General features: G+C 42.4%; 2 protein-coding genes across 2 annotated transcripts; one reads left to right on the top strand and one right to left on the bottom strand.

The window, feature by feature from the left end:
* Nucleotides 1–24,491: 24,491 nt before the first annotated feature.
* Nucleotides 24,492–24,830, bottom strand: ACRALDRAFT_206158 (uncharacterized protein; the record flags this gene model as incomplete). The annotated part of the gene is made up of 2 exons (XM_071021982.1): nt 24,492–24,552; nt 24,649–24,830. The coding sequence occupies 2 exons, from the start codon at nt 24,828–24,830 to the stop codon at nt 24,492–24,494; spliced, it is 243 nt and encodes an 80-aa protein (XP_070878766.1).
* Nucleotides 24,831–25,097: 267 nt separating this feature from the next.
* On the top strand, nt 25,098–26,826 carry ACRALDRAFT_2038539 (uncharacterized protein; the record flags this gene model as incomplete). Its single annotated transcript, XM_071020887.1, has 2 exons — nt 25,098–26,547; nt 26,654–26,826. 2 exons carry the CDS (start codon nt 25,098–25,100, stop codon nt 26,824–26,826), a joined length of 1,623 nt encoding a protein of 540 aa, XP_070878765.1.
* Nucleotides 26,827–27,180: the final 354 nt, after the last annotated feature.

The raw sequence follows: 27,180 nt of genomic DNA, 5'->3' as shown, positions 1-27,180 counted from the left end.
AGTTTTTAGATATTTTCGATATTATAGAGGCCGGCCGTCTACCCGCCTACTAGTATTAGAATCACGTTATCGAGATAAAGGAAGGTAAGTTACCCCTATTCGGCCCTATCTACCCCCTAGCCGAGTAAGAACTAGCTATCCTATAAGAATATATTAAGGAGGCTATAGCTAAAGGGTAGATTCGATTATCGATAAGCTTTATAGGCGCCCCGATTTTATTTATACTAAAAAAGGGTGGATAGCTACGCCTATATATAGACTATTAAGGTCTTAATAAGGTTACCCGTAAGGACTATACCCCGCTCCCCCTAATATATAAGATCCTTAACCGCCTTATGTCCTTTACGGTCTATACTAAGTTAGATCTTAAGGATACCTACTATCGCTTAAGAATTCGAGAAGGGGATAAGTAGAAGACGGCTTTTAGAACTAAGTATAGATACTTTAAGTACTTAGTGATGCCCTTTAGTCTATATAATACCCCCGCTAGCTTCTAGCGTTATATTAATAAAGCCTTAAAGGGTCTTATCGATATTATCTATATTATATATCTAAATAATATCCTAATATATAATAAGGACCTTAATACCCACCGCGTACACGTTAAGGAGATTCTTATACGCCTAAGGGAGTAGTCCCTATTCGTAAACCCTTAGAAGTACGTGTTTAAGATATAAAAGGTCGAGTTCTTAGGCTTTATATATAGCCTTAATAGGGTCTTTATAGACCTAAAGAGGGTTAAGGCTATTAAGGATTAGGAAGAACCTATTTCCGTTAAGAAGATTTAGGTCTTCCTGGGTTTTACTGGTTTCTACTAACGTTTTATCGAAGGCTACTCTAAGGTCGCTACCCCTTTTACGGACCTATTAAGGTTAGGGGGTAGACTAGGTACGTTCTAGTTAGGGGATATAGAGAGGGCCGCTTTTAAAAAGTTACGATTATTATTCTAGTTAGTACCCGTGCTATAGTATTTTAACCTAGCCTTACCTATTCGTGTAGAACCCGACGCGTCTAACTTTATACTAGGCGCTATAATTAGCTAATATAAGGACCGAACCTAGCGACCCGTGGCGTTCCTATCTAGGAAGCTAAGGGGACCTAAACTAAACTATCCGATACTAGACACTAAGTTAATAGTGATCGTTAAAGCGTTCCGGTAATAGCGCCACTATTTAGCGTATAGTTAGACCCTAGTAAAGGTGCTAACTAACCACTTAAACCTCCGGTATCTACTAAATAAGCCTTAAATTAAACCTTAACACGCCTATTAGCTAAAGGAGCTAGTAAGCTTTAATTTTAAGATCCGTTACTACCTAGGCGTTTAGAACCCTATAGATAGGCTTTTATAAAAGCCGTAGCTCGCTATAGATTAGGTAGATCTCGAAGCGGAGCGGCAGAAACCCGTTAAGGGATTCACTAAGAAGTTCGTTATTAGCCTTATAAGGGCCTAAGGTATACCTAAGCCCTTAGGTCTATTTAGCCTAAAGGATAAGATTATCTTTACCTAAAAGGATAATCCCTTTTATATCTCCTTAGTATTAAAAGATAACTTAGCGGACCTATAGTCCTATAACGGTTAGGGTACGGTTTACTTTAAGGACCGTCTCTTTATACTAAACTAGTTAGGTTTACGCGATAAGGTCCTCTAGGTATTTTATAACGCGCCTATTACGGGCCACTATAGGTTAGGTTAGACGATTAAGAGGATTTCCGAGTCTTATTACTAGGAATACCTTTTACGAGATATTAAGAAGTTTATACCTACGTGTAGTATCTATTAAAGGACTAAGCCGCGCTAGTATAAGCCTTTTAGGTACCTAGCACCTCTGCTTATACCCGAATAGCCGTTCTAAGAGATCTTAATAGACTTTATAATAGGCCTCCCCCCTATAACCTTATAAGGAAAGAAAAGGGATTCTATCCTGGTCGTGGTGTGTTAATATACTAAGTACGCGATCTATATCCCCTATAATAGCTCTTTAATAGCTAAGGGTCTTATTAATATTCTATAGGTGTATATTTTTAGTATTTACGGCCTACTTAATAGTATCGTTTTAGACTAAGGGTCCCTATTTATTAGTAAGTTCTAGACTACCCTATATAGCCTCCTAAGCGTTAAGCGGCGGTTATTAACCGCGTTCTACCCCTAGACGGATAGCTAGACGGAACGATAGAACCAGAACTTAAAGCACTTTCTACGGGTATTCGATACCTTATAATAGGACGATTAGCTTAACTAGCTACCCTTAGCCTAGTTTACCTATAACACCGTATAGTATTTAGCTATCCGGTAAACCCCTTTTATTACGCTAATAGGTTTTAACCTATACGGACTATATAATATATAGATATATAAGTCGGGTAAGGTTTATACCGCTATAGCCGAGTAAAGGGTAAAGCACCTTATATTAAATCGTAGGGCTATAGAGGTCCTTATTAGGAAAGCCTAAACTACTTATAAACGATACTATAACGCTAGCCGGGTAGCCTAGCGCTTTAAGATTAGCGACTATATACTACTATCTTTAAAGAATATTAAGTAATATCGCCCTAATAAGAAACTATTAGATAAGTTCCTTAGCCCCTATAAGATTACCTCTATAATAAGTTAGTATAGGCTCGCCTATAAGCTATAGCTCCCGGAGTTAATAAAGATTTATAACGTTTTCCTGATCTCGCTCCTTAAACTATAAAAGTCTCGGGATAGCAGGTCGCCTATACCCGTAGATATTAAGGTCGAACTATAAGAGTCGGATAAATATAAGGTAGAGGAAGTCCTGGCTTATCGCTATAATAGTAATAGGCGCGAATACCTTATTAAGTAGGCCGGGTATAAGTATAAATATAACACTTAGGAACTATAAAGATACCTCCCCGATACGCTTATCGAGGAGTATTATAATTAGAAAAGGGAAGCTAATTAATAGTGTTATCGGTACCCTATAGGGTCTTTTTTTATTTAGGCCGGGGAAGAAAAATAAAAAGGAAAAAAAAAAATAGAAAAAAGAAAAATTAAAAAAAAAAAACTAAACGCTAACGCCCCCCCCCCCCTACCCCTAACTCCCCTTAGTCCGAGCCTAATAATAACCGTAAGCAGTCCTTATTTAATTTTTATAGCCGGTTTTTTTACGAAGACCGGCTAACTTCGAATTTTATTTAATTAACTAGCCTAGACGGCGGGTAATAGTGGCTAGGTGGCGCTTTATATTAATAGGAGTATCGCGGCGCTTTTTCTCTGCCTCCTTCTCCTCCTCCTAGCGATAACGCTTTAGGGGGTTAAACCCCTTATTATCGCGGGCGTATTTTTTTATAGCCTTAAGGGCCCGGCGTAACTTAATTTAGACCCGGAAGGCCCGGCGCTTATATATATTAGCGGTGCTTTTTATAAAGATATCGGGCTAACTTATAAACGCCTAGTTGTTTAGACCACCGCCGCCCTATACGGCCGCTATTAATATCTTTTATAGCTTCTTAGCTACCCTCTCCGCCTATAATAAAAGCTATATATTTAGTTAGTAACCTCGGGAGCGGTTAAAGTAAAGGGGACTATAGCTATATAAACGTACTAACTTATAGTCGTAGCTATTATTATTATAATAGTAGTGGTATTTATCGGATACCTTATTACCGCGGTAGGGCTATATAATAATAGGACCGGTGGCGTTATCGCTACGTAATACTAGGAAACCTAATACGCGGGCGTACCGCCTATAAGGAGCACGAAGCCCTAGGCCTAACCTAACTAAGATAACGGGACGTACCGGTATCTCGACGCTATCGCCGTCGCTAAAGTCTAAGGGTCTATCGCTAAACCCGTTTATAGATAAAGCGAACTCTAATAACGATAATTTATCGGAGTTAGCTTCCTTATTATTAAAGAGGGTGGCTTTATCGGTATTACCGCTTATAATAACGTCCTAACTAGTATAGTCGAGGACGCCCTTTAGGTTACCGAGGGGCTTAAGAGCACCCTACGGTGAGTTATTACGCCTTAAAGGGAGAGGGCTAGTCGACTTAGTGACCGGAGTAGCCGTAATAGCCGGCTTTTTAACGGTCCTAACCGGTATAGCTTACTTAGCTAGAGTAGCCGCTATACCTAGCTATTTAATAGCTTTATCCCCCGAGGAGGAAAAAAACGATAAATCCGAAGACGAATCCGATAATAAGTCCGATAAAGAGTTAGACTACTATTACTACTATTACTACTACTACTACTTAAGAGTAGCCGTTATAGCCGCGGCCTTAGCCTTAGCCTAAGCCTTCTTAGCGGCCCGCCGTGCCTTCTTCCTAGTAGTCTTAGTTATCCCCTTATCGATAACCTTAGGTGCCACCTTAGTGGACTTTATACCGGCCTTACCGGACTTCTTAGATTTACTAGCCGCGCCGGACTTTTTATGCTTATTAGCTAAAGCAGGGGGCGCTATTATATAATAGTGGTCTACTCTAATACTATAAGTTAGCCTATAGTCTACGCGAAGGGGGATATAATACTTATATAATAATAATAATAATAGTAGTAGTAATAATAATAATAATCTGCTATAATATTAGCCGGACCCTAAGCCGCCCGCGTTCCTATATACGATACACGGAACTATATAAAGATAATACGTACCCTAATAAGAAGTCGATAGGATAAGTTAATACCCTTAATATAGATAGGGGCGGATAACTTACTATTAATAGTAATAGCGTTATTATTATTATAGATAGGTAAATAAGAATAAGTAAGGAAAAGGAAAAATAATAAGATAAGTTAGGTAAACGGAAAAGTCCTATGTTAGTATAGGCGTATAACCTAATATAGGCCCTATTTATATTACTCCTTCCCCTTTTACTTAGATACGATTACCTATTACGGGTTTCTATAATACGGTTATTTAGTTAATAAAGGGCGCGTCTAGGGTATTATTATAGAATACGCGTCTATAAAGGGGCTTTATTATTATTAATATTTATAATAGATATCACGCCTTATTATTACCCGGCCTTAAGCTAGATAAGCCGCGAGAGGGCGATAAAGGAAATAGGGCAAGTTCTTTATTATTTAGGACTATATCGTGATAGGCTTTATTTAGGATAGGCCCTTTATATATATATCTTAGGCCGCCTTAATAATAATAATAGTATAAAAAGAGTAGATAAAAGGAGTCCTAGAGGATTACTAAAGTAATAAGGACTATAGATTACTGCTTATAAATGCTATTATTTACCGATATAATACCTGCCTTTAAAATTATAGTTTATTTAGACTAAAGCCCTTTATCGGAGGGGCCCCGGCTAGAGCGCTTAGGGCTTTATTAGGGTATAGTCGTAGTGGTGGTGATAAATAAGGGTACCTAGGAGAGTTATGCTTTATCTAAAGATAATAGGGTCTCCTGGTTTATAAGGATTATGGTTATACTATACGAGGAGGACGGGATTAATTAGAGAAAGGTTAGGCTAGGATAACAGGGATATTTAGTTTAGCTCGGATAGATAAGGAGGGAGTTAGTAGCCCTAATAGGTAGGGTTTAGGCCGGCCTATCCGTCCCTAGGTCGGGATAGATTAATAGACGGGTCCGGACTAGTAACGGTTACTAGCTCCCGTGGATAGGAGCCTTAGAAGGAGGGGCGTAATATTAGGGATATTCTATTCGAGGGGGTCGGATAGGATTTAGAGGCGGTGAGGAATGCGTTAGGAACCCGGAACCGGCCTAAGGTTAACCCTAGGAGATATTTAGGACCGAGTTATATTTTAGGACTATTAAGCTAGCCTAAGACCTGTTATCTTAGAGCCTTAGGTTATTATATACTAGTCCTAGGGAGGATAGTCACTGGCCCTTAAGTAGGGTGTTTCCCGTTAAGTCCTAAGTTAGAAGGGCTTAACGAATAATCTTATAATTATTCCCCCCCCTAAGGTTAGCTTCGTGACCTATCCTTATTATAGTCTTGACGACTCTCTTTACTCCTTATATAAACCTATAATATCTAGTATAAAGTTAAACTAGGCTAGTTCGCTAGCCTAGCGGCTTTGCCTTTCGGTAAGGGACCGTTTAGTTATAAAGTACTTAAGGGCCTTATAGTCCGATAGTATTATAAATTACTTATAGCTAATTAATTCTGCTTTCTAGGTAAGTATATAGCTTATAATTACTAGTATCTCCTTATCGTGGATAGAATAGTTATACTCTGCCGGGGTAAGCTTATATAAGTAATATATAACTATATAATAATATCCTAGCTTATCTACCTAGGATAGGATACTACCTAGCGTATAGCCTAAGTAGTCTATTTCTAATATAGTCTTACGGTCCGGGTTCTATAACTATAAGACGGGCTCTATCTAAAAGAGTCGTTTTAGTTCCTTAAAGATAGCGTCTTCTTTAGCCCCCCACCTAAAAAGCCGGTCCTTTTTTATTAATACTATAAGGGGGGCCGTGATACTTACGAAGTCGTAGATAAATATCCGGTAATAGTTCGCGAATCCTAAGAAGCTTCGTACTCCCTTCACGGAGGTAAGGGCCTCCTAGTGTTACGGGCTGACCCCGTGGAGATAATCCGGTAGAGCACCGGATCTTCCGACTAATTATAGTATACTCTTAGTGGGTCGCCGCGATATTATATTTAGGTCGCAGGCACCTATAGAGTTTTCCCCTTTCCTTCTTTTCTCCTTAGCTTTAGATAATTTAATTATTCGGCCTTACTCTATAAATAACTCGTGACTAGCCGCTTATACCTAGTCACGGATAGCCTTTAGTTTCTTAGGGTTATAGGATACTCCTTTACCTACTATAACGATAAAGCCTAGGTATTTTACTATTATTACGCTAAACTCGCACTTAGCCGGGTCTAGATTTAGGCCGGCGTCTATAAGCCTATATAGTACTAGCCGGACCTTCGCCTCGTGGTCCTTATAAGATCTACTCGAGTAAATCAGGATATCGTCGATATAAGCCGTAATAAAGTTATTAAGGAACTCCTATAAGGTCTAGTTAATATAGCGTTAAAAGGTAGCGGGTATACCGCTTAGTCCGAAGGGATATACTAGCCACTTAAAGAGACCGAAGCGTGTTCTAAAGGCCGTCTTACTCTTATACCCCGGAGCTATACGGATCTTATAGAAGGCGGCGACTTATTATAGGTTTTTGTGTAAGGAGTAAAGAGAGTCGTTAAGACTATAATAAGAATAGGTCACGAAGCTAACCTTAGGGGGGGGGAATAATTATAAGATTATTCGTTAAGCCCTCCCTTCTAGGACTTAACAGGAAAACGTCTACTTTAAGGTCCCCTGGCTATCCTCCTAGTAGGCAGCCGAGCCTAAGGCCCCAAGTCTCGAACAGACTCTTACTAATTTAAATAAACCCGTTTACGTGCCAGCCTAGGGTCCTCCTAGGGGCGGGTTCCGTCCACACGTTCCTTAATATCTCTTATCGCCCCTTAACTAGAATGCCCCTGATATCACGCCCCCCTTCCGTGGCTCATATCCACGGGAGCCGGTGTCCATCGTAGGCTTAGCCCGCTTAGACCTAACCCACCGAGACCACTGGTCCTCTAGTAACCCCCTCCTCTAAGTAACCTAAACCTTTAAGTAACCCCCTAGGCCTCGTATAGTATAGCCATAGTTCTTTATAAATAACGGGGCTCATAGTTATCTTTAGACAAAGCATAACTCTCTACGACCCCCTTTATCCACACACTCCCCTGCGTCTATACCGGGATAAAGCCTAACTTACCTAAACTAGTACCTTAACGATAAAGGCACTTAATTAAGCCTAGGGCTTATCCCTTCGGGTAACCCTTAGGCAGCGGTAAAGGGAATTAGAAATAGTAAATAGAATCTATAGGCGCCTATCCTCCTTAAGCGCGCCCTCTATAATTCCCCTTTACCTACTACCACTACTATCAGGCCGACCTATAGTTACTATAAAGGAGCCGTAGCTTAATAGTAAAAGAGACTCTCCCGGTCCGTAATCGACCTCTTTTACTTGTTTTAGGATAGTCATAACGTCTACCTAGATATCGATAAATACAAAGCCCACCTATAGGCGCGCACGCGCGTGTACTATAATAATGCCTTAGACGCGCCCTTTATTAACTAAATAACCGTATCATAGAAGGCCTTATAACACGTAGTAGAATCTAGGTAGAAAGGGAAAGAGTAAAATAAAGAGAGCCTACTTTAGGTTATACGACCACTTAATATATAGGAACCTTCTATCTACCCGACTTATCTTATTATTTTTTCCCCCTTTACCCTTTCTTAATTACCTATCTATATTACTAACTCCGTCGCTATTATAATAAGTCGTCCCACCCTATCTATATATAGGGCATAGACCTATCTTATAGGCTTATTTATCGCGATATATATTATCTCGAGGGTCTATATATTATCCTAGCGGTATACGGGTTCGCGTATTAGGCTAAGAGTTAACTAATATTATAGCAGATTATTATTATTATTATTAATATTAATAATAATAATAACACTATTATATAAGTATCGTGTCCCCTTTAAGGGAAACTAAGGCTAACCTATAGTATTCGAAGCAGACTATCGTATAATAGCGCCCCTATCCTATAAAAAGGGTAAAAAGTCCGGCACGGCTAGTAAAAATAATAAGTATAGCGGTAAAAAATCCGATACGGTTAGTAATAAGTCTACCTAGGTAGCGCCTAAGGTTATCGATAAGGGTAGGACTAAGACTGCTAGGAAGAAGGCCCGGCGAGCGGCTCGGCGAGCTTAAGCTAAGGCTAAGGCAGCGGTAGCGGCGGCTACTCTTAAGTAGTAGCTATTATAGTAAAAGCAGTAATAGTAGCCTAACTCGTTATCCGAGTTATTATCGGATTCGAGCTTAGAATCAAGCTCTATTTCGTTATCTTCTTCCTCCTTAGAGGATAAAGCTATTAAGTAGCTAGTTACGGCGGTAGCTCTAGCTAGATAACCTACGCCGGTCAGGACCATCGAGCAGCTAGTTACTATAGCAGCTCCGGTCACTAAGTCGACCGGCCCTCCCCTTTTAGAGAGCGATAGCTTATCCGACGGTGCTCCTAAGTACCTTAACGCTTTAGAGGGTATCCTTAACTATACTAGCGAGGATATCGTTATAGGCGGTAGTGCCGATAAAGCCACCGTCTTTAATAAAGAGGAGGCTTCCTCCGATAGGTTATTATCGTTAGAGTTTATACCCTTAATTAACGGGTCTAGTAGTGGACCCTCGGACTTTAGCGACGGCGACGGCGTTATTATAATAATGCGTCCCGTTATTTTAGTTAGGTCTAGCCTAGAGCTTTATGCTCCCTATAGGCGGTACGCCTATAGCTTTATTAGCTTAAAGCTATATAGCGATAGCGCTACCGGTCCTATCACTATACGGCCCTACCGCGGCAGTAAGGTATCCGATAAATACTACTACTACCAGGATAGTAATAGCAGAGACTATAAGTTAGTATATTCCTACCTATAGCTATAGCCCCCTTCTTTTTAACCGCTCCTAAGGTTACTAACTAGATATAGCTTTTATTACGGGCGGAGCGGGTAGCTAAGAAGCTATAGAAGATATTAGTAGCGGCCGCGCGGGGCGGCGATAGTCTTAATAACTATACTTCTATAGGTTAACCTAAAGTATACTTAGTATATATTAAGATAGTGCTAATCACGTTTATAGCGGCGGGCTTATCGGGTCTAAATTAAGTTATAGCGGGCCCTCGAGGCTATAAAAAAATTCGCTTATAATAATAAAGGGTTCGACCCTATAGCGCGTCATCGCTAAGAAAAGGAGGAAAAGGCCGAGGAGAAACAGCGCGGCGCCTCTATTAAGACAGAGCGTTATCTAGCCACTATTAGCCGTTATCTAGGCTAGTTAGTCTAAATTAAGAAATCGAAGTTAGCGGAACTTTATAAAAAAACCGATTATAACTAAGCTTTAGTTATTATTAGGTATAGGTTAGGGGGAGTTAGGGGGGAGGGGCGTTAGAGTTACTTTGTTTTTTTTTTTTTTTTTTTTTTTTTTTTTTTTTTTTATTTCTTAACTATCCTATAAATAAAAAAGTCCCTACGGGGCATAACAACGCTATTAACTAACACTATCCTTCCGATTATAATATTCCTCGATAAGCGTATCGGGGAGGTATCTCCGCGGCTCCTATATATTATATTTATATCCATAGTCGGTCTACTTAATAAGGTATTCACGCCTATTACTATTATAATAATAGGCCAGGACCTCTTCGACTTTATATTTATCGGACTCCTAGGGCTTAACCTCTATATCCGCGGGTATAGGCGACTTACCGTCTCGGGACTTCCACGGTTTAAGGAGGGAGATTAGGAAAACGTTATAAATCTTTATAGACTCCGGGAGTTATAGCTTATAGGCGAGCCTATACTATCCTATTACGGAGGTGATCTTATAGGGGCCGAGGAACTTATCTAATAACTTCTTATTAGGGCGGCGCTACTTAATATTCTTCGCGGATAATAGTATATAATCCCCTACCTTAAAACGCTAGCCTACGCGGCCGGTATTATAGTACTTCTTATAGGTGGTTTAGGCCTTCCTTATAAGGACCTCTATAGCTCTACGATTCGATATAAGGTGCTTTACCCTCTACTCGGCTACCGCGGCGCGGACCTTACCCGACTTATATATCTATATATTATAAGGCCCGCGCGGGTTAAAACCTATTAACGCGATAGAAGGCGTTTACCGGATAGCCGAATACTATACGGTATTATATATAAACTATACTAGGGGCAGTTAGTCTACCTAGTTATCCTGCTATAAGGAATAAAACGCCTATAAAAAGTGCTCTAGGTTCTGATTCTAGCGCTCCGTCTAACTATCCGTCTAAGGGTAGAACGTAGTAGATAGCCTCCTTATAACGCCTAGGAGGCTATATAAGGTGGTCTAGAACTTATTAGTGAATAGTGACCTATAATCCAAAACGATACTATTAAGTAATCCGTAAAGGCTAAAAACGTGTATCTATAGGATATAAGCTAGACCCTTAGCTATTAGGGCGCTGCTATAAGGGACGTATAACGCGTACTTAGTATACCGATATACTATAACTAGGATAGCGTCCCTTTTTTTGCCTTAGGATATTATAGGGGGGAGACCCGTTATAAAATCCATTAAGATCTTTTAAAACGGTTATTCGGGTATAGGCAGAGGTGCTAGGTACCTAAAGGGCTTATACTAATAAGGCTTAGTCCTCTAATAGATCCTATAAGTGGGCATAAACTTCTTAACGTCTCGCGAGAGGTACTCCTAGTAGTAGGACTTAGAAATCCTCTTAATAGTTCGGCCTAACCCAGGGTGGCCTATAATAGGCTTATCGTGAAAAGCTTAAAGGACCTTATCGCGTAAACCTAGCTAGTTTAGGACATAGAGATAGTCCCTAAAGTAGACCGTACCTTAACTATTATAGGACTAAGGGTTTAATAGGTTATTTTTCGCTACTAAGGAGATATAAAAGGGATCGTCCTTCTAAGTAAAAATAACTTTATCTTTTAAACTAGCTAGACCTAAGGGCTTAGGTATACCTCGGGACCTTAAAAGGCCGATTATAAACTTCTTAGTAAATCCCTTAACGGGTTTCTACCGCTCCGCTTTAAGATCCGCCTAATCTATAATAAGCTACGGCTTCCTTAATAATCTATCCGTAGGGTTCTAAGCGCCCGGGCAGTAACGAATCTTAAAATTAAAGCTAAAAAGCTCCTTTAGCTAACGGGCGTATTAAGGTTTAATTCGAGGCTTATTTAGCAGATACCGGTGGTTTAAGTGGTTAGTTAGTACCTTTATAGGGGTCTAACTATACGCTAGGTAGTGGCGCTATTACCGGAACGCTTCGATAATCGCTATTAGTTTAGTATCTAATATCGGGTAGTTTAGTTCGGGTCCCCTAAGCTTCCTAGATAGGAACGCTATAAGGCGCTAGATCCGATCCTTATACTAGCTAATCATAGCACTAAGTATAAAGTTAGAGGCGTCTAGTTCTACACGAATAGGTAAGGCTAGGTTAAAATACTATAGCACGGGTACCAACTAAAATAATAATCGTAACTTCTCAAAGGCGGCCCTTTTTATATCCCCTAACTAGAATATACCTAGTCTACCTCCTAACCTTAATAGGTCCGTAAAAGGAGTAGCGACCTTTAAGTAGCCTTTAATAAAACATTAGTAAAACCCGGTAAAACCCAGGAAGACTTAAATCTTTTTAATAAAGTTAGGCTCCTCCTAGTCCTTAATAGCCTCGACCCTTTTAGGGTCTATAAAAACACCCTTAAGGCTATATATAAAGCCTAAAAACTCGACCTTTTATATCTCGAATACACACTTCTAAGGATTCGCGAAAAGGGACCACTCCCTAAGACGCATAAGGATCTCCTTAACGTGTACCCGGTAAGAACTAAGATCCTTATTATAGATTAGGATATTATCTAAATACACGATATAGATAGTATCGATAAAACCCTTTAAGGCTTCGTTAATATAGCGCTAGAAGCTAGCCGGGGTATTATATAGACTAAAGGGTATCACTAAGTACTTAAACTGCCCGTACTTAGTCCTAAAGGCCGTCTTCTATTTATCCCCTTCTCGAATTCTTAAGCGATAATATACGTCCTTAAGGTCTAGCTTAGTATATACCGTAAAGGTCGCGAGGCGGTCAAGGATTTCGTGTATTAGTAGTAAAGGGGTATAGTCCTTTTAGGTTACCTTATTAAGGCCTTAGTAGTCTATATATAGCTATAGTTAACCACCCTTCTTCGGCATAAATAGGATCAGGGTACCCGTAAGGCTAGATAAGGGGCGGATCTATCCCTTCGCTATAGCTTCCTTAATATAGTCTTATAGCACGGCTAACTCCTATTCGGCTAGGGGATAGATAGGGCCGAATAGGGGTAACTTACCTTCCTTTATTTTAATCGCGTAGTCCTATCGCTAGTGGGCGGGTAGACGGCCGGCCTCCACGACGTCGAAAACGTCCTAGAACTCTTAGTACTGCTCGGGGACAAGGCTTTCCGGCACTTCCTTATCTAATTCCTCTTAATAGGGCCCTGGATTAATATATACCAGAATTCCTTTATTATATTATATATAGTTAGGGGGTATAGGGGGTAGGGGATAGGACGGGTCTAATTAAATAACGGGGATTAAAGGACTATTAGGCAATATATCCTTTACTTCTCTAGGGGTATTCCACCTTATACCTATAACCCTACCGATACGGGGGGCGCTCGACTTTATTAGCTAAACTATTAACTAAGAGTTCTCCTTAGCTTTTTTTAGCTCCCTCCGGCTCGGGACGCCCCTAAGGTTATCCCTATAAAGTTAATATATCTATTCGCCGGTTCGGAAGGAGATAACGGGGTTATATTTAACTAACTAGGGTATACCGAGGATAATCTAGAATCTATCCGGGTCTATATCTAGCACCTTAAACTCGATAGGGTATATCCGGGTTTAGTCCTAGCTATCCGTGACCTTAATATACGTCTTAAGAGTCCCGAGGGACTATACTTCGACCCCTAGGATAACCCACCCTAGTTTCTTTAGCGGGCCTAAGGGCTTATAGTTAGGGGGTAAGGCTCTTTAGTCGATTAAGTTAACCTTAGCGCCTCCGTTAAGCTTAGCGCTCCGGCGGCCCTATCCGCCGCTTAGCCGTATCTCTAACTTCGCCTTAATCGCGCCCTTACTAGCGAAGAACAGCTAAAACGGCGGCCTATCCTAGGCCTAAGCCTATCTAATAACGGGGGCCCGGGGGTTAATTAGTAGGTTATTAGGGTTCTAATTAGCGGAGTATCCTAATAACTAACCTAAATTAAAGGTTTCCTTTAGGCACTTATTCCGGTAATAGCCCTTCTTATTATATCTAAAATAAGTAATATTACTTTTATAGCGCCTTTTAGGGGGACCTTAGGTCTCTATATTATCCACTTTAATTAACTCCACGAAACCTTAAGGCGGTATAGAAGGACGGGCCGTTACGGTACGGGCCTTATTAGGGGCACTATTACGCCCACGCTTTTCGCCGCGATTATACCTTAGGCGATTATTCCGGGGTAGCTCTTCTTTATTCTTATATAAGAGGGTAATCTCCGCCTACCAGGCTACGACTCCTAGTGCCTTACTATTAATAAGGATACCGGCTACTATAATCTAATCACATAGTAGCTTATTAAGTTTCGTTAAGATTAACTATATACGCCACTTATCGGGGAAGGGTAGGGATACCTTATTAAATAATAAGTTAAGCTTATCGATAAACTTAGCGTAAGACTAATTAGGCTTTTATAGGGTCTAGTCCGAGAATAGCTTCTTAGTTATAGATATCTCGCGGGTCTTATTATTAACTAATTACTTAGTTAGGAACGACTTAAGGTCCTCCTAAGTAGTACCTCTAGTCTTCCTATATATACGTCTATAATAGGCACGCTAGCGGGACTTTATCGTCTTTAGTAGCAGGGTAGATATAAGGTATATTTTCTCTGGTTTAGTAGGTTCGATATTATTAAGTATAAAACGCTCTTCGAGTTCCTTAACGAAGGTCTAGAACTAGTTATAGGACTGCCCGTCCTATTCTAGGAGCTTTTACGGAACCTTATACTAACTTTTATAGGAGTCCCCTCGGGGTGCACGCTCGGAGGTATCGGGGTCCTTCCCTTATCGAAGGGTAAGGAGGCGCTTCTCCTTTTTTTTACGGGCTTAGCGGTCCTTATAGTGCTTAATTAGGAAATCGAGCTCCGCCGACGATAGGGTGCCGGGGGGGCGGCTCTTAAGGTCTTTAATATCGAATTAGGGTTTTATTCGGATAACTTAGGGGGTCCCCTAGTTAAGTGGTGGTCCTATTATAGGATTACGAGCGTCCGGGTTAGCTTATCCGCGAATCTTAAATTCAGGGTTACTATCTTTATCCTCTAACTCGGGTATAAAGGATTACTCGCGATCGGCGCCTAATAGCCCGGCTTCGGCTCCTTCGGTAACGGGGGAAGTATCCTGGGTACGAATAGTGGTAGTGCGCTTAGGGGGTATCTTAAGTACTAGCTAGGGGTAGTAGTAGGATTTATAAAATAACTAGTCTTTTAAACTCTTAATAGTCGTTATACCCGTAAACGGTTAGAATAAATAAAATATTATAGGTTTTTATATAAGGAGTAAAAAGAGTTATTAAGACTATAATAAGAACAGGTCACGAAGCTAACCTTAGGGGGGGGGAATAATTATAAGATTATTCGTTAAGCCCTCCCTTCTAGGACTTAATAGGAAAACGTCTACTTTAAGGTCCCCTGGCTATCCTCCTAGTGGGTAGCCGAGCCTAAGGCCCTAAGTCTCGAACGGACTCTTACTAACTTAAATAAACCCGTTTACATACTAGCCTGGGGTCCTCTTAGGGGCGGGTTCCGTCCACACGTTCCTTAATATCTCTTATCGCCCCTTGACTGGAATGCCCCTGACACGACTATATTAAGCTTCGTGAACCACTTAGCGCTAGCTAGGTTACGTAGGGTCTTAGTGATTAGGGGGAGGGGGTAGCGATCCCGCTAAGTAATCGCGTTTAGGGCTCTATAATTATAGTAAAAGCATAGACCGCCCCCTGGCTTCTTCACGAATAAGACCGGCGCGGCAGTTACCGAACTACTAGCTTATATAAATCCCTTATCTATTAGGTCGTTAAGCGTTTTCCGGAGTACTAGTAACTCTTCCCTGGATATACCGTAAAGGGGCCCCTATAGCAGGGTCGGCTTAAGCCTATTAGGACCTTGCTTTAGGGTGATTTTATAGTTAACGCCTAGTCGGTAAGGGGGTAAATCGTTAGCCTTATTAGGCGCGAAAAGGTCGCCGAACTCTTATAGTATATTTATAGGGATATAGTCCCAAGGGTCTATTAGTTCCTTTTTATAGAGGGCCTTATCGATATCCCGTATACTAACGGCCCGGATTAAGGTATTAAACTCGTCTCTTTCTTTTCCCCTTAATTCTCTTCTTATTTATCGTATCGTGGCTATAAACACCGATCCTAAGACTAGCCTTACTTCGCGGATAGCTTATATATCGGCTAGTTCCTCCTCGCCTACTAATCGTAGGTTAATATTAGCGACTCTATAGTATAACCTACGGTTCTTTATATAATATATAACGTTATTATATTCTAGCCACGGTTTTCCTAGGAATATATCCTAATCTAGTCCTTTTATTATATAAGCGAAGACTCGTTATATATAGCCGCTAATCTTAAGCTTAAACACGGCGATCCCGGCGCTAGTAGCCGGCTCGGATATATCTAAGAATCCTTTTAGTAATTATCTCCTTTTATCGACTAACGGTAACTAAAGTCTTTAGGTAAAGCGTTTGTTTATAGTAGTATAATAGTTATAACCCGTATCTATAAGAGTATATATATATCTTTTATTTACTTATATTAATATTAAAGCTAAGTCGCCGCTAGCTAGGTATTTAAACGCCTCCTACTCCCGCTATAAAGCGGCTATCGGCTTTAACACCCGTTTTCGCGTTAGAGCTATTCTTTTCCCGACTCTTTATTATCCGAACCGTCTAAGCTTACGGCGAAGTCGCTATCCTTAGCCTATACCTTCGTTATATAGGCGCCCTTAGCCTTACCCTTATCCCGGGACTTATAGTTTATACGAATATATCCCTTTTTCCTATAACCCTAGTACTCCCGGTTATTATAAGGTCGGTCTATAGTCGTGTTAGGCCGGACCTAATTAATCCCGCTTATCACGACGTCTGTATTAGCGTTAATCTCTTAGTTCCGGGTTCGGTTCGGTATATAAGTATTCCGACTAATTAGGCGTAATCCTTTTAGCTTCTAGGCGATACTCTATACCTTAATAACCTAGCTTATATAGTTATAGAGTAACTTTATAGTAACTAGGGCGCTACGTAGCTTCTGGCTTAGGGCTCCCTCTAGGAAGGTAATCTTCGCCGAATCTACTTACTCGCTACCCCCTACTTAAGCGATCTGTTTTTCGAATTTTAGTAGGAACTATAAAAAGGTTTACTCCTCGCGTTATCTAAAGGAACGTAGCGTAAGGGCTGCGTAAGGCTATTCGTTCTAGTCCTTATATATACGGTCTAGGTAGGTAAGGAACGACTCTGGGTCGCGGGTACCTCCCGGCCCCCTAGCGGCGTAGAAGGCTAATACCACTTACTAGGTACTCCCTTCTAAGTATAAGTTAATATAATACTATATTTCGGCTCGGTTATTAAATAAGTGCTTATCTAGCAGGAGCTTATCGCGTATCTGCTATAACTAGGTAGCGTACTCTATTCGTTTTCCGCTAAACTTCGCGGGGTATAGCAGGGGCTTAGTATACGGCGGGCGTGGTTCGCTTAGTTCCTATAGGACTATAATCTAGGGGGGAGTAGAGGTTACCGGGGTCGGGGGACCTACCACCGACTCGGTAGGCGTGTTTATAGGGGCTCCCTCCGAGGGGGGCGCGAGGTTAGGGGTAGGTTACTACGGGGCCTAGATATTCGCGAGGCCGTTCGTAAGTCGTTAGAGTAGCTTTTATTATTAAGCTATCTATTTCTATAAGGGACTAAGCGTCGTATTAATAGCTTCGGTAATCCTTCTATCCGTCCACTTAGCTAGCTCGGCGGGGTTCATAGGACCGCCGCCGCCTAACGGCGCGTTCGTATCTAGCTCTATACTAACATAGCGCGTAGGGTTCGCTAAATTCTAGCTATATAAGGAGCTAGTTATAGGTTAATCGCACTAAGTAAGGCCGAATAATTATATTAGCTAGAATTAAGGAAAGGAAAGGAAAAGGTCTATAGAGAAGTGCAGGATTTACTAGGTTTATACGAATCCGCGGTAAGGGCAGTATAAGGTCCGAGCGCCGGACCTACGTGCTAATTAGCGGTTCCGGTCTTATACCGGAACTACGTATTTAAGGGGTTAACCTGTGATATCCGGGATTTCTTTCTAGACCTTTAAGGAGGTCGATATCTCCTTTAATAAGGCAGTAACCCGCTTTAATATATCCTATTTAGCGGCGGTAATCTCCTTATTATCGCGCCGCTTGGCCCGTACGCCCTTACTAGACCCACGGGTAGTCTTGGCCTTATGCTTGCTAATACTAACTTTTAAGATTTGCTAAGCTTAAAGCGTAGCTTCTTATCGTGGTTATTAGTATATAATTAGACACGGGATAAGATATACTTATAACACGGGCTTTATTAAACCCGCCGGGCCGCACCTTGGCAGCCTCTAGGATATCCTATAAGACTTTAGTGGCAGCCTTGCCCGCTATCGGTAACTAGTTAACGGTTAGTATTAAACGGACCACGGAGCGGTCTATAGCGGAGGGAGTATAAGCCTATATTAAGGCATAAACGATTACCGTTAACCTAGCAGTAATAATATTTTACCGATTTCTTTATAAGGTATATAAGTAAGGAGTTAAGTAGAGGCTAATAATAGAATACGCACTAGCACTATAACGATATAACTTATACGAGATAGTGCCTATATCCTTTAAATCTAAGTCGGCTAGGTAGCCGGCGTATCGTAAGTATAAGGCATAAAGGCCCTCGCCCTTACTAGTATCGACGAGTTTAGCTATACTAGGAGTAGCGGCGTTAGCGGCCGGGATATTAGCGGCGGCGGACTTCTTCTAACGTTTACTAGGGGTCCTAGCTATACTATTACCGCTAATGGCGGCGCGCTTCTTATTACTCTTAGGAGCTATAGTAAATAAACGACGCTATAATAGTGGTTAGCCTGTGTTCTGACTACGCGTTAAACGATATAGGCGGAACTTATAATAAGGCGAAATAACGTTAGCTATAATAAGAGAACGAGCTAGAACAAAAAGATCGGAGTTAGCGATAAGACACGACCTAGGTTAATAGAGAGAATAAGCTTATATAAAGCTATTATCGGCTAGTCTTAACTCTATCGCAGGATAATATAGGATTATTTATAAAATTAGTTATCTAATCTAGTAAAGTTAATTAGAATAAAGTAAAGAGAGGAAAATAATAAGAATAGGATTATAGGAGAAATAGAATAGGATATCTATACGGTTAGGTAGGACTAGTCTTTAGTTTTATTTATACGGAAAGAATAATAAAGGTGACCCTATAACTAAAAGGAACGACTACCCTGGTATTATAATAAAGGTAATCGCGGGCTAGCCTTACTAAAAGGACTTAGGATAATAAAATAGTCGGTAAAGGATTATATTACGACTAGAATAGGGTCACTATAAAGGATAATATTCCGGAATTAGTAATTAAAAGGAGGAACATAACGGGCAGATTAGGCTAGAATCAAAATAGAATTATTAGGTATATCGGGGGTAGAAAGGATATAGAGGAATACCGGGTCGGAGGAAGATATAAGGATATTAGATTAGTATTAAGGTTTCCGGGACGGAAACTATAAAGACGGGGCGCCCTATTAGGTGCCGGACCTCCGGTGCCTAAGTACCGGATAGTGACGAGTTATAATAGGGTTCTAGACCGGGGCGGAGTACGGATAACCACGGAGTATTTAATCCGGGACCTGACTTAATACTGGCTATAATATAGTCGGCACCTAGGCACGAGTCGAGTTATCGCTATATTCTAATAGATAGTGATCGATCGGGTAGCCTGGACTTAATCGGGGACTCTCGTGCTGGACTAAAACTGGCTAGTATGTGTATAAAAAAGGATAGATAGCCGCCCTTAGGATAAGAAGGCTAGCGATTAATTTAAGTCTTTGGCACCCCCTATCTTTTGACTTGAGTGTGATTATGTCCTGATCACTAAGTGCCTTATCCTAATTATCTCTTTACTCTTCGCGATTACCCACTTAATAGATATAGCCGGAAGCGTTAAAAGTAATAGTATACCTATATAATATAAGCCCGTTATAGCGGCTCGAGTAGAAATCCCTAGTTAAATTCCTTTACAACTAGTTTAGGTATAAAGCTCTGATTCCGATTAAAGAGTATACTACTAACCTATGCCCGGATTAAAGCGGCCTCCACGCCTATAGGTGCCGCGTATATTCTTTAATCCGTGATAAGGAGGCAGGAAGAGATAAAAGGAGATTTAAGGTTAGCCCTAGGGCTTATATCGGGTATCTTATAGGCTATATAGCTTATAATATCTACCGGATTTAGGTTCCGCTACTAAATAAGGTGATTTTTATATATAATATAAGTTTTAATAAGCAGATCTTCTATAAGTAAGCTATAGAAAGCTCGGAGGCGCTGCCCGTAAAGGAGACTTCCGAGTAAATCGTATAAATTAAGGAGGAAGACTTATTAGATAATTATTAGATCTCGTAAATAGACCCTTTTAGTATTTCCGAGTCCTATTCTATAAGCTCGGGGGTAGTAGACACGTATATATAGGCAGCTTTATCCAGAAAATAGAGCGACTTAGCTACTATTAAGAGCAGTATATTATTATTTACCGCCTAGTATATACCGACCTAGTTTAGTCTCTAGACCCCTTAACCTTCCCCGGAACCAGCGCACTTCTAGGAAGTCGAAAGCAGCTTATCTATAGCTACGGCGATCGGTTCTAACCGATCCGAGGTCCCGATCCTATAGGCTCCTACGGTCCCGGCGCTATATATATCAGACCCAGGCCTTTCTCCCGAATCTTATCCGGACTATTAAGACCTGGAACTAGCTCCCGAACCGACTTTAGAGCTAGACTTATAGGTTTACGGGCCTTATTTTCCTAATAAGGCAGTATCTAAGCCGAGTTAGGAACGGGAGGAGCGCCCGACCCCTTTAACTAAGTTAACTGCCTTTACGGCTCTAACGTCCTTATCCACCGCGAAATAGCGGGCGGTATCTTGGCCGCCGCTAAGCGATCCCCCGTATAGAAGTTCTAGAATAGCGTAGATAAGGGCTAAGGGCAAAACTAAGAGGATAAATCCACGGACTTACACGGCAGAACTAGACGAGGATCTAGTCTTATATTTTTTCACCTTTCCTATACCTAATTAGCTCGGAGAGGAAATTATAGCTAATTACGCTAATATTCTAACGCTTTATTTAGTGTTTTTAGCGGCTATTAAGAGTAAATAGGCAGAGACTTCTTTATCTTTATTAGAGCCTAAGAGCGATAACCCTATATATCGCGATAACCTTAAGCCTCCGCCGAGGCACTAAAAAGATCTTTACTTATATCCTATAGGCTTATAATTTAAGGAAGTAGCCTATTAGAAGGTGAATAAGCTACTCGAAAAGAAAACGTGGCGCGAGATCCTACGGAACCAGGCTAATATAAGGCTAATTCCCCTAATATAGGTGTTTATATACGTTTTTAATAAAAAGGGTATTTTAAAGCGATATAAATCGCGCCTTATTATTCGAGGAGACCTATAAGTAAGCTCCACGATTAAAGGCACCTATACTGCTATGCTCGCTTCATATTCTTTCCGCGTAGTAATAGCCCTTATAGTATAGTTTAATCTAGAAATTAAGTAGTTCGATATCGTTAACGCTTTTATTAATACCGAAAAAAGCAAAGATAGCGAACCTGTTATCTATTAGTTACCGGACGGCTTTAAGAAGCCAGAGACTAGCTTAGAGCTCGATAAGGCCTTATACGGCCTACGCGATTCCTCTTTTATATAGTATAACAACCTTACTACTATACTCGAATCTATTAATTTAGTTTATAGTAAGGAGGAACCGTGCCTATTCTTTTTAGAAGCTCGTGATATTTTCATGGTATTCTTTATAAACGATATTCTATTCCTTTATTATCGGGACCGCCTATATATAGCTCTTAAAGCTATTAAGGGATTAAAAAATAAATATAAGCTCTCTAAGAAAGGGGACGCAGAGTGGTTTCTGGGTACGTATTATCCGAGACCGACCTATTAAAAGATCTTCCTATCGTATAAGTCCTATATCGAAAAGATCGTAGCTCGCTTTAACTAGGCAGATCGGAACGTGTATCCTAGTATACTAATCCCTGCTACTAAGCTCGTAAAGCGCGAGGATAAGGCGATACTAAAGGAGATTAAGGCTTATTAGGAGAAGGTTAGCTTATTACTCTATATAGTAGTAATACACTGGCTAGACGTCGCGTTTACTATTTCCTCGCTGTTTAGGTTCCTGACTAACCCGTTAAAAGAGTATTAAGACGCCGTGGAATAAGCGATCCGTTATTTATATATAACACGGGACTTAATAATCTAGTACGGCTCGGATTTAAGCTATATAACGCAGGCTATAGTAATTATAAGCGACGTATCCTTCGCTAATAACCTCGAAACCCGGTATTCCTTATAAGGATACCTTATTAGCCTATTCGGCGGTTTAGTGGTTTAGAAAGCCTTAAGATAATCGACTATCACGATATCTTTAATAGAAGCTAAGCTGCTCGCTTTATAGGAAACTACGAAAGAGACTATAAGCTTAAAACGGTTATTTATAGAAATACGGTTTAACCCCGGGACCCCCTAGGAGATAGCCTACGATAACTGCTAGACGATTCGACTTATAGTGGAAGAGCGCGCCCGAATTAAGACCAGGCTTTGTCACGTTAATATTCAGAGCTTATAGATACGTTAAGAGTATAAGAAGGGAGCTTTTTAAATCGTCTACTTACTAACCGCCGAGATACCGGTAGATAGGCTTATAAAGGCCCTTAGTCGTTAGAAGTTTAAGTAATTTAAAGTATATCTTAACCTAGTTAGCGGGCGACGATTAGGAATTCTAAGTAGTATAGTAATAGATAGGAATTTATTAGCTAAAGCCGGAAAGAATAATAACTAAATATACTCTAATAATACTTAAATAATAATATCTCCACCTCCACCGATAGCAGTAATAACGCCCTTAGGGGCACTTCTATTCTTAACGGCCTTAACGGCCCTCTCCCCCTCCTTTTTAGCTTAGTTCTGCTTATTCTAAGTAGAGGGGGTAACACTATAAGAGGGCTCGCTACCCCGGCCCTTACGGGCCTCGTCCACTATACTAAAAATATCTTTAATAGCGGTTATTAGATAGTATTTAATCCGTTCTTTCGGATCCGCGCTAACGGCCATAGCCGCACCAGCTCCTAGAGTAACGGGAGCCCGGTAGGCCGGCTTAAAGACCTCGGGGTGCTTAGGGCACTTAAGTAAATCCTAGAATAGGCGCAGGGCTGGGCGTAGACAGTTAAGAAGCTATAAAAGTCAGAAAACAGCTACTTAATAATAGTCTAGGAGCGAACTTAAACTTATAATATTATTAACGCTAACGTTAACCTTATTAGCCACCTCTTTTTCCGCGATAACGGCGCGATAAGCTATAAGGACCACGACTAAGGGGCTATACTCGTTAGCTTCTGTGTAGCTTAACTTAATAAAACAACGCTTATTATAGGTGGTACTTATGCCCGCCTAAGAAGCACTTCTTATAGCGTTTAGTGATACTATACACCGAGATATAACGGATAAAGTTATCCCGGCCCGCGATCTAAGCCTTAACGCAGCCCTTGCAGGGGGTATTAAACTTCTCTCCTATAAAGTCGGGAGGCGGATTCTTAGCCGAATATCGCTCCTTAGGAGCGGCGGCCGAGCTAGCTAAGCCCTTAGTAGTATCGGGGGTAGCGGTGGCGGTGGCGGTATCGGCGGCGGCGGCGGTATTAGCGGTATCTTTAGCAGCCTTACGGGTATTTTTCTATAGCTCGATTAGCAAAGAATACTCGTCTCTTTTATTAACGATTAACTCACTTTAGCGGTCTTAGCGACCCGGCCGGTCTTTATAACGGCCTTTTTAGCCGGGGGAGCCTTCTTAGCGACGGCAGTGTTCTTCTTAGGAGCCTGTTCCTGTTAGCACTTTCCTAGCTCCACTAAACGTTTTCGAGCTCGGCTTATTATAGTAAGAAAACGGAAAAGAAATTAAGAGCTAGGGGGATAAAAAATAAAGAAAAAACATCGTTAAAAATCGTTATAATCGTTAAAATCGTTAACGAGAAGGTTATTTAAGTAAAAAGAACTCGATTTCGGCCGCCGGGCTATAAAAATTATATATAGCGAGCTGCCTACTAACCTCCAGCTTATATTACTCTTAGGTTACTATTCTAGGCTACCTGTTTACTTTATTCTGACTATTCCTTTCTCTTTCTTTTATATTATTTTTATATCTCTTTTAAACCTGTTTTTCCTTTATGGCTTTCTATTAAACGGCTCTTTAAAGCTATTTTAACTACAGTTTAATTCTAGCCTAGGCGTATTCCGAGTGTTTTTTAACAAATAGCTCGAAATAAGGGGTGTATCATATAACTAAATAGGTTATATAAATATAGTTATACTAATACGGCTACTTAGCTCGGTATTTAGTCTCCGAGCTCTTAGGCTATTAGGCACTAGAGTAGGCGCGGCGTGTGGATAAAAACAGCCTACTAGTCGGGGATTCCTATTAGTTAAAGATAGCCGAGGCACAGCCTATATATAGCTCAGCCTCCTACGAGCCTGAGGTGTGGAATCAAGGCAATCTATTGTATCTCTACAGCTCGGTTCGGTTGATCACAGCTTCACGTCATAAGTACAAAGTACAGAGTACGAATACAGCCGTACCGTACTGTACAGTGTTTGCTATCTTGTCAAGACTGTACTCAGTACCTAGGATTCGAGTCCGCCCTTCGAGTGCTTCCTTTTCTTTGTCCGTGCGAAGAGAAACCACCGACACACATGATACTTCCAGCAGCGTTGGTCGTCCCAAGAATACGACGGTATGGACAAGAAGAGCCGCCATGCAAAAGGATCATGACAGACCGCCTTGCATACATGACCGTAGAATCTGTGATTTCCCAATGAACTTTTGCCTCAACCAAAATGCCTCGCTGGAAATACCAATCTTTCTCCGCTTGCATACGAGGTTTATCGGGGGGTCAACGTAATAAGCCAAAATGCTCCACCGCTTTCGTCTCCGCGCAATCATGAGAAGGCGGTCAAATCTCATCGTTCTTTGACCCCCGCGGCCAAGACACCAACCCACTAAACTCTTCCAGCATCAAGTTGAAACCTCGAGAGGCTTTACATTCAAGACTCAAACTTCATAGACGTACAGGACTGGGGAACAAGACTGTTTACAAGACTGCTTTACCTTCAATTCCGGCCAAGATCGCTCCCCGCCCGCCATGTCCGACGACGAGGCCGACCCAGAGCTGCTCGCGCTCCTTCGCCAGCACTTCCTGGGCAAGCCCGCTAACGATGCGGAGCCGGATACGGGCGTCCTCCAAGATGCCGAGGCCGTCTACGACGACTCCATCGACGTCGCCATCGACATGCGGGCCACCAAGGCAGCCGCGCAAACCATCCACACCCAGATGCAGCGCAAGGAATTTTCCGCCGACTCCTGGTCCTCCCACGAGTTGCATCCCACCCCGTCCGGGCCCGATGACGAGGAAACCCTCGCTTTCGTCTTCGTGCTGGATCTCTTGAATTTTTCCTTCTGGTCCGATCTCCCGGACGAGGAACGCTTCGCCATCGAGTACCGGGGCCGCACCTGGACCGGTTATTGGAGCCTTGTCGCCGCCCTGCGCCGTGCCTTGGACGAGAGGGACGCCGCCAACGGCTCTAGCAGTGGTGACTGTGATGGTAGCGGCGGTGAGGGTGGTGGTGAAGGTGACGGTGCTAGCGGTACTGGTGGTGAGGGCGACAGTAAATGTGCTGTCGATGGCAACGGCATTGGCAATGGTGAGGGCGGCAGTGGCATCGACGATCGTACCAGCACCGACAGTGTTGGCGCTGCTGAGGATGAGAAAGTTGATGAGGGCGGTCACAGGGTTAGCGGTGATGGTGCTAACACTAACGGCGGTACGGACTTTGATGGCAGTGCCGATGGTGATGGCGTTGGTGAGGGTGGTAGTAGCAGCAATGATCGTACCAGTGCCGACGGCGTTCGCCCTGTTGAGGGTGACACAGTCCCTGTTGAGGGTGACACAGTTGGTGACGGTGGTAACAAGGCCGATGGTGAGGTCGCTGACACTAACGGCGGTGCCGACAGTGCTGTCGTTGGCGAACGTGGTAATGGCAGCGACGAAACCAAACAGGCCACCCCCAAGAGGAAGAACATCGCCATCACCTCCCCCGCCTTCTGGAAAAGCGAAGCCGACTGCACCCTCGAGACCCTCCGCCACGTCTTCCGCTCCGCGACCCAAGAGGAGATGCCCATGCTCGCCGAGCGCCTCGACTGCCTCCGCGACGCCGGCCGCGTTCTCTGCCACCAGTACGGCGGCAGCGTCGCCAACCTGGTCCGCGCCGCCGACGGCTCCGCCGCCCGCCTCGTCAACCTGCTGGCCCGCGACTTTGCCTGCTTCCGCGACGAGCATTCCTTTGCGGGCCGCCGCCGTCCCGTCCGCCTCCTCAAGCGCGCCCAGATCTTCGTCGCCGACGTCTGGGCCTGCTTCGGCGGCCAGGGCTTCGGCGCTTTCCGCGACATCGACAAGATCACAATGTTCGCCGACTACCGCGTCCCCCAGATCCTCAACACCCTGGGCTGTTTGTATTATAGCCCTTCCTTGGCCGCCACCATCGACCGCGGGGAGCTTATCGAGAGCGGTTCGCGGTGGGAGCTGCAACTTCGAGGTAAGAATTGCTCTGACTTTCCGTCTCGTCTCATATCCCCAAGTTCTTCGTTATTGAATCAAATGCCACCTGTCATTCCTGGAAGCTGACTTGACGGGAATTTTAGCTTGTAGCATCTGGTGTGTCGAGCTGCTGCGGCGGGAAATCGTGAAGCAGCACCCCGATGCAAAAGTAAACGCCGTCTTGATTGATTTCTTCTTATATGATACCATGAAGGAGATTGAGGCTCGGGGGACGGAGACCGTCCGTCATCATAAAACGAGGAGCATCTGGTACTGAAAGGAGGCATTTAAGCGCATTACAATGGCGACACCGGGACATCACAGGATATACAGGTGAACTGGATACCCAAAGACCATCGTTGCGGGCGTTTTCACCAAGACTAGACGCAACCATTCTAGTTGGAAATCATTTAAACATGTGACTGCACCATCGGAAGACAGAAGCAGCCAAATCGTCGTTCGCGATATAAGTAAAGCCAACCTAAACCCAACGCCGCTTCACCCTTTATCCCCAAGTCCATCCGACCAATCCACCATTGACACCGTCGCTCGTAAATGGGAAACGGTCAAAAATCATCTAACCTTCAAGGCAACAGCGTCTGACCGAGAAGCTCCAGCCAATATCCGACCG

The sequence above is a fragment of the Sodiomyces alcalophilus genome (genome assembly GCF_042370955.1).
Source record: "Sodiomyces alcalophilus JCM 7366 unplaced genomic scaffold ACRALscaffold_1, whole genome shotgun sequence".
Classification (NCBI taxonomy): domain Eukaryota; kingdom Fungi; phylum Ascomycota; class Sordariomycetes; order Glomerellales; family Plectosphaerellaceae; genus Sodiomyces; species Sodiomyces alcalophilus.
Note: the sequence above shows the minus strand (reverse complement) of the source record. Positions and strands in the feature narration are given on the sequence as shown.